This window comes from Choloepus didactylus, chromosome 3, assembly GCF_015220235.1.
Source record: "Choloepus didactylus isolate mChoDid1 chromosome 3, mChoDid1.pri, whole genome shotgun sequence".
Taxonomy (NCBI): Eukaryota; Metazoa; Chordata; class Mammalia; order Pilosa; family Megalonychidae; genus Choloepus; species Choloepus didactylus.
In genome coordinates, this window is record NC_051309.1 from 72938913 (window position 1) to 72950712 (window position 11800).

The 11800-nt window shown below is 34.7% G+C and overlaps 1 protein-coding gene across 1 annotated transcript in view; it reads right to left on the reverse strand.

Moving 5' to 3' along the window:
• The window catches only part of LOC119529475 (UDP-glucuronosyltransferase 2A3-like), a 42887-nt gene extending 36585 nt beyond the window's left edge, over positions 1-6302 (reverse strand). The window contains exon 1 of the mRNA XM_037829920.1: positions 5538-6302. Coding sequence (XP_037685848.1) covers positions 5538-6261 — 724 coding nt within the window. The 5' untranslated portion in view covers positions 6262-6302. The remainder of the gene's footprint in view (positions 1-5537) is intronic.
• Between the last annotated feature and the right edge of the window lie 5498 nt (positions 6303-11800).

The window sequence follows — 11800 nt, forward strand, 5'->3', positions numbered from 1 at the left end:
AATCTTAATTAACAAATCTGTCTTAACAAAATTAAGACAGAAAATCCCCAAATACATGGAATTAAGTAGTATACCCTTAAACAAATAGTGGGTCAAAGAAACATTGTAAGAGAAATCAGTAAATACCTTGAGATGAATAAAATGACCATACAATAGATGAAAGCTTATGGGATGCAAAGACGGTGCTGAGAGGAAAATCTATAGCCCTAAAACCTATACTAAGAAAGAAGGAAAAGCTAAAATTCAAACATGTAAGAGTATACCTGGAGGAACTAGGAATAGAGTAGCAAACTAACCCAAAAGCAAGCAGAAGGAAAGAAATAACAAAAATTAGAACAGAAATAAATGAAATTGAGAATAAAGAAACAATGGAGAATTATCACCACTAAAATTTGATTTTTTGAAAGACTGATAAAATTAACAAAAACTTAGGTATATTTACAAAGATAAAGAGAAGAAACAAATAAATAAAATAAAAAATAATTTTTCTGACATTACTATCAACCTCACAGAAATAAAAAGGATCATAAGAGAATATAATGAACAATGGTATGCCAAAAAAATTAGATAACCTAGATGAAATGGTCAAATTCCTTGAACACATGAACAACCTACACTGACTCTAGAATAAATGGGAGCCTTCAAAATAGACCAATTACAAGTGAAGAGATTGAACCAGTCTTCAAAAACCTCCCAAGAAAGAAAAGGTCAGGATCATATGGCTGGAGAAGGGGAATTCTACCAATCATTCCAAGAAGAATTTATACCAATTGTGCTCAAACTCTTCCAAAAAAACTGAAGAGGAGGGAATATTACCTAACTCATTCTATGACCTCACCATAAGTCTAATACCAAAGCCTGATGAAGATGCTACAAGAAAAGAAAATTACAGACCAATTTCTCAAAGGATATAGATGCAAACATCCTCAGCAAAATATTTACAATTAGATTCTAACAGCACATTAAAAGAATTATACAACATCATCAAGTGGGTTTTATTTCAGGAATGCAAGGGTGGATCAACACAAGAAAATCAATTAAATGTAATATACATCAAGAGATCAAAGGGAAAATACCACTATTGTCTCAAATGATGAACAAAAGCAATTTGAAAAAATTCAGCATACTTTCTTGATAAAAACACTTTAGAAGATAGGAATAGAAGGAAACTTCCTCCACATGATAAAGAGTCTATATGAAATAGACACATCTAACATTGTTCTCAATGATGAAATGTTAAAAGCTTTCCCTCTAAGATCCGTACAAGACAATGATGCCCACTGTCACCACTATTATTCAACATTTTGCTGTAAGTTCTGGCTAGAACTATTTGGCATGAATAGGAAATAAATGGCAAATAAATTGGAAAGAAAGAAGTAAAACTTTCACTATTTGAAGATACGATACTATATATAGACAGTCTTGAAAATCTACAACAAAATTTCTAGAGTTAATAACTTCAGCAAAGTAGTGGGATACAAGATCAACATGCAAAAATCAGTAGTGAATTTATACATTAGTTAGCAGCAATCAAGAAAAATTCCTTTTACAACAGCAATTAAAATAATCAAATATCTAGAAATAAATTTTGCCAAGTATGTAAGAGAATTGTACACAGAAAATTATAAAACATTACTGAAAGCAATCAAAGAGTACCCTAATGAATGAAAGGACATTCCAGATTAATTCATTGGAAGACTAATTATCATTAGGATGTCAATTCTACCCAAATGATTTGCAGATTCAACAAAACCCAATCGAAATTACAAGAGCCTACTTTGCAGAAATGGAAAAGTCAATGATCAACTACATTTGGATTGGTAAAGAGCCCCAAATAGCCAAAAACATCTTGAAATAGAAGAAAGAAGCTGGAAGACTCATACTTCCTGACTCCACAGCATATTACAATGGTACCGTGGTCTGGCACAAGGATAGATCAACCAATGGACTTGAATTTGAGAGTTCAGAAATAGACCCTCATACCTATGACCAACTGAATTTTGACAGGTCTGCCAAGACCACTGAAATGTGACAGAACGTTTTCTTCAACAATTGGTGTTTGAAGAACTGTATATCCATATGCAAAATAATTAAAAAATAACTCAAAGTGAATCAACAACCTACATATAGAAGCCAGAACCATAAAACTCCTAGAAGAAAATGTGGGGAAGCATCTTTAAATCTTGTAGTAGGCTGAAAGCACAAGCAAGAAAAGAAAAGAAATAAATATATGGGAACTCTTCAAAATTAAAAACTTTTGGGCATCAAAGGGCTTTATCACAAAAGTGTAAAGAAAATCTACCCTGTGGGAGAAAATACTTGGAAACCACATATTTGTTAAGGGTTTAATATGCAGAATATAAAGAAACCCTACAACACAACAATAAAAAGACAAACAACCCAATTTAAAATGAGAAGATGTGAATAGACATTTCTTCAAAGAGAATACACAAATGGCTAAAAAGTACATGAAAAGATCTTCAACATCACTAGCTATCAGGCAAAGTGAATATCAAAACCAAAATGCGATATCATTTCACACGTTCTAGGTGGCTACTATAGTAAAACAGAAAATTACAAATTTTGAGGACGATGTGGAGAAAAAGAAACACATTCATTGCTGGAGGGAATGTGTAAAAGTGCAGCCTCTGTGGAAGATAGGTTGGCAGCTCCTCAGGCAGTTAATAGAGAATTACCATATGACCCAGCAATCCCACTCCTAGGAATATACCCTGAAGGATTGAAAGAAGAGACTTGAAGAGATCTCTGCACATTGATGTTCACAGCAGCATTATTCACAATTGCCAAAAGATGGAATCAACACAAATGACCAAGAACTTGTAAATGGTTAAACAAAATGTGCCACATACAAACAATGGAATATTATACAGCTGTAAGAAGAAATGAAGTCCTGATGTATGTGACGACATGGATGAAACTTGAGGACATTATGCTAAGTGAAATAATCCAGACAGAAAAGGTCAAATATTGTATAATCTCACTGATATGAGCTAATTAAAATAAGCAAAGTCATAGAGTTAGAATCTAGACTATAGGTTACTAGGGAATAGATTAGGAATAGAGAAGGGGAAGGTGACACTTAATTTAACTCAATTTCTATTTATGTTGATTTATAAAGTTTTGGAAATGGATGGTGGTGATGGTAGCACATTACTGTGAATGTCATTAACAGTGCTGAACAATGTATGTGAAGGTGGTTGAAAGGGGACATTTTGCATTTTATGTGGTACTAGAATGAAAGTTAGAAGATAAAACTTGGCACTGTATAACACAGTTAACTCTGTTGTGGACAATGGACTGGGGTTAATAGTACCATATAGAATATTCTTTCATGAATTACAAAAAAGTACAGTCTTAAGACAATATGCTAATAATAGGGTGGTATATGGGAAAAAAATCACCTAATATAAACTATGGTCTATAGTTAATAGTAGTATTTTAATGTACTTTATAGTTAATAGTAGTATTTTAATGTACTTTATTCAATTGTAACAAAGGTATAACACTAATACAAAGTCTCAACAATAGGCAGGTATACGGGTATGATGTATATTTTACATCACTTTTCTGCAAACCTACATCTCTAATTAAAAATAGCAGTAATAATTTTTAAAATAAGTAGAGATATGCTGCAAAAATATGACAACAGGCAGAAGTCAGTGTAAAAATTGACTGTAAAATGCAAAATCTGATGCCTGTGGTCCAAACATTATGCACCTAACCTACACTATTTTGTTTTAAATTATTTTCTATTTTGTTCTATGATGCAATCCAGCATTGTTTTTGGCTTGTGAAATAGAGATCCTCTTAGATCTTGCATATATTAGTAATAAACTTTCGTAGATTTCATAGACAGAATGCCATTATACCTCAGAATGGTTAAGAATGCAGTAATAGGCAGAAGAAGATGAAAATTAGGAAACCAGAAGTACAAAGTATATGACATTAAACATATAATATATAATGGGAGACTAAGGTGAAAAGACAGGATCACTAAATGGCCTTATGCCAGTAAGACTGCAAAACTGAGGTAAGTGAGAGCTATCCACTTCTTTTCATTGAGGAAATATTGCAAATCTTTATTATAATAAGAGAACCCCAGTAGCACAGGGACAGCTGTTACTGTCAGTACAAACCCTTGCTAAGTAGAAAATGACTTTCCCTAGTCTTCCCCACTGATAAAATGTCTGTTTCCTCTTGCCCTCAACTTTTGTCCTTCAAGGGGGCTTTAGTCATCATCCTCATATACCAAAGAATTCACAGGGGTGTATTTATAATTCTGTGGCTTCCATTTATCTGTGAACACATACGAGGGCAAGATCCTTGTCATATTTAAATTAAATTCATTGTGCCTAACATTGCTGGAACTTGGGTAATGCTTAGTGATTATAAATTATTTACTGTGACACAAATGAAGTGTAAATTCAAACTCACGTTTAAAGCTAAGAATTTTTGAAGTGGATTCCATTGATATTAGTTCTGTGAAACAATTTATCATTAAAAGACATTGAGTTTATTTAGGTAATATTTTTAGTGTCTAATATGATCCTTTCTTTGTTAATTCATATTGCTAGGTAATTCTCAAAGATGATGGAATGAAAGCCTGTCTGAGATGAATTCAGATAAGTGCTGAGTGTATAAAAATTACAAAGCCAAACACTTTTTAGTATCCATGGCAGCCAATTTAAAATAGGTGGAATTAGTGAATCATTGAAGGGAAAAATCAACTCTCTTAACCCTTCCAGATGCCAAGTCCTTTAATGTTCTTTGCTTTAGAGGGCTCTATTAACACTCTCCCAAAAATATAGTGCACCCCTGAGACTCTTCAGTATGACCAGCCAGTATGAAAAAGTCCACATAAGATTTCCTGAAATTTCATCCAAAATTTATGAGAGGGCTAAGAACAGGTATCCTGTTACCAAAAAAAAAAAAAAAAAAAAAAAAAAAAATTTAAAATCAAGAGTGATTATCACTGATTATCAATAATTCTCCAAATTTGTTAAGGAGAGTTCCAGCAAAGTAAAGTTTGCACCAAATTCAATCTTAATGTTAATATAGATCATACTTCAGTTTATTACTGTCATCAGGCAAGGAATTATCTCACTTACACAACAAGAATCACACTATTTTAATACAAAAAAGGTAGAACAGTACAAACACATCCTATTTGAAAGGTCACCATACTGGACAATTTTTTTCAGCTTAAATGTGACAAACGAAATCTCTTCATTAGATTAACATCTATTTATGTGCTTTATATTTTGTTTTGTTTTGATAGCCATATATTAAATATAAGCAAGGCAATGTGCAGAAATGTTTAGGTGATTCTAAAGACAGAGCAACTATGGTAAAATATTTCTTGCCACCTCTCCTATGATTAATTATTAATGATCAGTTCATTAGTGTCACTTGATGAGTTTACAGGGTAGACAGAACTTTAAAAAGATTTCTTTCTTCATTCTAGACTTTTCTTACTCTTTGGTAACTGGTTTAGAAAGCAAAGCAGAGTCTCTTACCTAATGCTTCACTGTAAAACTGATCCCAAATCTGAACATCATATGGCTGGAGCCAGAAGTCAAAGAAAAGGGAAAGCATTAGATTTTTCAACCTTTCCAGAAAGTCCATCTTGTCTCCTAGTCCAGTCATGGGAACAGGCACATAGGAAGGTGGAGCTGGAAGTTTTCCACAGTGTTTCTCCAAAATGCCACCTACAGAAGTCCTTAGTGTGTGCACAAAGGGGATTGCAAGCAACTCAGCTATCAGGTCTCCACAGAGCATCACAGGATCTATAATCATTACATCATAGTTAGTTTCCTTGAGATTCTTCATGAGAGTCTGATTGTATACTACATTCTCACATAGTAATTTCTCATATCCAGTTGTTTGAAGTAGGAACTCTTGTAGTTTTACTGCTGATTGCCAGTGTGACAATTTTGGCATGATGTTAACAGCTGTATCCATAAGTTCTTTCATTAAGTTTGTAAACATCTCTGCATGATTTGGCACATAAACCACCTTGAAGTTTGGTGTGGAAAGCTTGCTGTGGTCAATGTAGTAGTTGTGTGAAGGAACCAGTACCATCACCTCATGACCCCTTGCTGTGAGTTCCTCCAGAATGATCTTGAGGTTGAGCCAATGGCTTGTGTCACAGGGCCACACCAGGACCTTTCCACACAATCCACATCCAACACAGCACAGCTGCAGAAGCAGAAGAGCTGGAACCCACTTCTCAGACACCATGACAGCAGCTCTCTCACATGCTGCTCTGCAAGAGATTTTGTGCTGCTGGGTATAGATATAAAATGGTAATTAATCCATGAATAAGTTAAAATTTAATTTCTGGAGTTGAGAAAGGGCATTTACATGTACTGAACTTTGTCCACTGTTGTTGATGGGCATAGCACAGTAAGATATTTGGTTTGCAGGGAAGCCTGGAAGCAACAGTAACAGAAGGAGGATGCTCAAAGTGAATAGAACAGCATGTGAAAAAGAATGGTTACAGTAAAGACAGTTATCAATGCAATGTTAATGGAGTAGATTTTGAGACGTGAGCAGGGCAGAAAAGGAAAATTAGTTAAAATAGTGTGCTTTGTTGATCATAGAATTCTTTGCTTTAGCTTGCATTTTTATGTCCATATAATTGTTACGGTGCCCGCGAGTTAAGGTACGAGACAGCCAAATGGAATTTAAAAGAGCCTTTATTAGTCAGCTAGCTGGCGGCTGCTGCCTGTCACTCTGCGCAGGGAGTTTAGTAAGCAGCAGCAGCTCGAGTGGAGATTGCTTGAGACTTATATAGGCAGAAATCACATCCTGAAAATGCAAGCAAGCTACTTTGACAAAAGCAGAGTTGGCGGTTAATTAATGGGTGCTTAAGATCTTTAGCAACCTTGAGAAATTTTCTCAAGGCTGGTGCAATGGTTAATTATTGGAACGGTTACGCTTGGCTAATGCATACATCCACAAGTCTCACTCCCTAAAACGGCACAGTTGCACTCCCTTCCTCTCAGGGCTTTAATGTTTACTTTGCAGTCATTACCGGTTGAGGGGGAAGGGGACTCTCTTGTTACAGATTAAGGGGAGGGAGCCCACTTCAATAATGGTGTTTGCTCAAATTTTCAAAACAGGTTTAGAGATTGACCATATTTGTCCTTTAATAAAACCATTCTGGCATATAAACAGGATTTGAGTGTTAGGCAAGAAAGCACAAAATAATGTCATGGGTTAAAGAAATGTATATCAGAAAGATAAGATTTGGTGAAAATGTCAGTTTATACATTAAGTTTATGTTCTGGTTTGCTAATACTGCCATTATAAAAAATTAGCAGTATTTGCTAGTACTGCTTTTATAAAGAGGGCTTATTTGGTTACACAGTTATAGTCTGAAGGGCATAAAGTGTCCAAGGTAAGGCATCAACAATTGGGTACCTTCACTGGAGGATGGCCAGTGACATCTGGAAACCTCTGTTAGCTGGGAAGGCATGTGGCTGTTGTCTGTTCTGGAGATCTGGTTTCAAAATGGCTTTCTCCCATGACATTCCTCTCTAGGTGTCAGCTTGCTCCTGGGTTGCATTCTCCAAAATGTCTCTGTAAGCTGCAGCTCCTCCAAAATGTCACTCTCAGTTGTTCTGAGGTCCTCTATCTGTGACTTCCTTTATAGGACTCCAGAGATCCAATTAACACATACCCTGAATAGGTGGAGCCACATTTCCATGGAAACATTCAATCAAGAGATCATACTCTAATCAAAGGTGTCACTCAGTTGGGTGGGTCACATCTCCATGGAAATACTAAAGGATTCCAATTTAATCAACAGTAATACATCTGCCTCAATAAGATTGCATCAAAGATAAAAGCATTTTGGGGGACATAATACATCCAAACTGGCACAGATCATTTGTGAATGGAAAGTATAGAAAGAGAATACCTTAATGAGAAATAAGAGGTGAAAAATCATGAAAAAATAAGTAAGTGTTTTAGTTGCTAGTTTATGTTTAGTTGCTAGTTTATGTCACCAGAGAATTCTAGCAAAGACATGAAATCAAAAAGGAGGATTTTCTATGGAAGGTATTTTTTGACTCGCAGTGTGTTAAGTAATGATTAGACATGCCTGGGCAGGAGTCTATTTGACCCATTGTTTTACTTTCCTAACTGCTAAAACAAACACCATACAATGGTTGGCTTAGAACAATGGGAATAGGTTTCTGTCTTAGCTTCTCTCTAAGAATCCATCTAAGCATCTCTCTCAGCTCTCTTAAAAATGTCTCTGCCTTTTATACTTTCATAGAGGACTCCAGCAATCTTGAATGGGCAGGGTCACATCTCCATGGAAACAACCTAATCTAAGGGTCCCACCCACAATAGGTCTGCCCGAAAAGATTGGATAAGAAGAGCATGGCCTTACATGGGGTAGATAATAGTTTCAAACTAGCACCATGGTGGTAGGGGTGATGAAATCATGATTTAGCTGCACATTTAGGAATGGGTATTTTAGCAGGTTGAAAACTATCATTTGAGAATAAAAGAAATATTGATGAAACTGTGTTTTAAGATACAGGTTCTACCTAGGATCATATTCACAGACAAAATTTTGTGAAGAGATAAACTATTGAAAATTCAAATCACCTAACACTATTTCTGATTTGTGGAAAATAGATGTTTTAGAAGGTTCAAAGATAAATCAAGGTCAAAGATAGGAGAGCAAATATGTGTTGCATGGTTAAACTTTTCATAATATCTGGTGCCAACTCCAATTGAGTAGAGACAATTACAAAAAATTACAAACAGGAAGATAGAAGAGGACCATTAAAATACTAGAAGAAATACAAGTAAAGTTACAATATTAGAAGGTGTAAGACCTTTTATGTAGGATAAATAACCAAAAGTGATGGGGGAAAAATGATAAGTTTATCTTCATATTATTACAAGTTTTATGATGTGGTAAAAAGACTTTTAAACAAACCAAATGTTAAAAGCCACATTATAAATATAAATATGCAACAAACGTAATAGAAAGAGGACTAAAGTTTTATTTTCCTGATATACAAAACTTTAAAAGTTACTTTATCAAATTTTAAACAACTGGAGGATTTATAAAGAAATACAGGTGACTAATGCACTTATGATTTAGGTAAATGCAGGGCAGAAAACAAGAAGATACTTTATCCTTATGTGAGTAGCAAAATGTATTGCTAGAAGTAATGTGGATAAACAGTGGTGAACAACATTGGCTTTTCAATATTCTCCAAAATTAAAAATGCACCCATTTTAAAGAAAACTTTTGAAAACATACTTCTGCCAAATCAAGGGCATAAGCAGAAAAACTCAGAAAAAGGAAGACATTTTTCTTAGGAGACCAATGAATTGAGGGATCTGTTGAGAGTGACAAAGTTTACATCACTCAATGCAAGCTCTGCATCAGCGCTAGGTACGGCCTCCAGATGGACCAGGTGCCAGTAGACTTCAGAAAAGAAAATCTTCTGAAATTAAGACAATGGGACTAGATATATTATGGTATTTTGGAAAAATAAGTATATATGTGTGTTTACATACATATATGTACATGTGTATCCATATTCTATCTATGTATACATACAGAGAGAAGGAGGCAATTATGTTGTTGGAAACTCAGGCATAAATGAAGTAAAAGAAAGGCAAAAATTTTATATTCTTGGAAAAGTAATTACGATGAAATATTTGATTCTGGTTTGAAAAAATATGTATAACCTCTTAATGATATAAAAATTCATTATTTTGTTTTTAGAGACAGATGTAAACCTGAAAAACTATATAGTTTTATTGACAGGTAGCAAAGATTTTCAACTTTTATTTATTTTTCCTTCCATGTTTATGTGATTTTTAAATGTTTTAAATCAAGTTCAAATACTAGTTAATCTATTCTTCTGGCTCTTTCTTGTTGTATCTCTCTCCAGTGATAAATGTGGTCTCCCATATATGCTATTTATTTTATTAGAGAGCTTGTGGGTTTACAAAGCAATCATGCATAAAACACAGGATTCTCATATACCACCCTATTATTAACAGCTTGCATTGGTGTGGTAAATTTGTTACAATTCATGAAAGCACATTTGTATAATGGTACTATTAGTTATAGTTCACGGTTTAATTTAGGGTTCACTTTTTTGTGGTGCAGTTCCATGGATTTTTAAAATTCTATCACCATACGTACACCCTAACATTTCCCCTTTAGGTCACATACAAATATATATCTCAATGCTGTTAATTACATTCACAGTATTGTGCTGCCATCACCACCATCCATTGACAAAATATTTCCATCATTCCAAATAAGTCATCTTTACATTTTAAGCTTTAACTTCAAATTCTCTATTTCCACCCCATCCACTGGTAAGCTATATTCTAGATTCTGACTTTCCAAAGTATACAATCAATGGCTTACAGTATCATATTGTTCTGCATTTATCACCAAAATCATTTTTTCAATGTTTTCATAACTCCATCAAAATAATAAGAAATAAAAATTAAAAATAAAGAACACCCAAAATATCCCACACCCCTTTTCCCCTCCATTATGCATATATATATATGTATATATAGAGAGATAGATATAGATATAGATATAGATATAGGTATAGATAGATAGATATATAGATATTATTTTATTACTCCTCTGCCCATACACCGGATCCAGGGAGTGTCAGTCGCAAGGTTTTGACAATCACACAGTCACACAATAAAAGCTATATAGCTATGCAGTCACTGAGTCATAGAATCATTGAATCATTGAATATTATAGAATCAAGGCTACTGCATTACAGTTCATCAGTATCAGTTATTTTCTTCTAACTCTTCGAATACACTAAAAAGGAATATCTATATAATGTGTAGGAATAACTTCCAGAATGACCTCTTGACTCTATTTGAAATCTCTTACCACGGACATTTTATTTTTTGTCATTTCTTTCCCCTCTTTTGGTCAAGAAGGCATTCTCAATACCAAAATGCCAGTGACACGCTCATCCCTGGGAGTTATAACCCACATTGCCCGGGAGACTTATACCCCTGGGAGTTATCTCCCACCTAGTGGGGAGGGTAGTGAGTTAATTTGCAGAGTTGGCTAAGACACACAGGCCACATCTGAATAACAAAAGAGGTTCTCTGGGGTGACCCTTAGGCATAGTTGTAAGTAGGCTTAGCTCCTTCACTGGAGAAATAAGTTTTATAATGGCAAGCGCCTAGTTCTAGGGCTTTGGCTTATCAAATTGGATACACCTATTTCTTCAGAGAATAGCAGGAATACCCCAGGTGGGGAAGTTTAATAGTTCCACACTTTCCCCCAGTCCCTCAAGGGGACATAGCAAATACTTTTTATTTTCTGTCCACAATATTCTGAGATGTATTGGGGTTATTACGTTAGCCTGCACAGAATAACAAGAACTCATTCCCTATTCTAGGTTCTATGTAATTACTTTGTTTAAATAAACTGATCATAGATTTTAAATTAGATAGTGTGCTACAGAAAATATAAATTTTGTACAAGTAAAAATAACATGGGATGGAGGGGGAAGGGAGCACAGTTAAGGCACCCAAAAAAATTCCTTATGGCTTTGGCTTATTAAAGTATTTTTACACTTAAAAAAAAAATTGAAAGCATCTGAAATACATGCAAATTTTTTGAAAACCCTGTATGGCAAATTCAGACCGTTTGCAAATGTCATTGAGATGCTTGTTTGCCAAGGAAAATAAAGAACCTCTCTCTCCAAGAGCTGGCATATGGTGGTAACGTTCCGCTGACTACTTT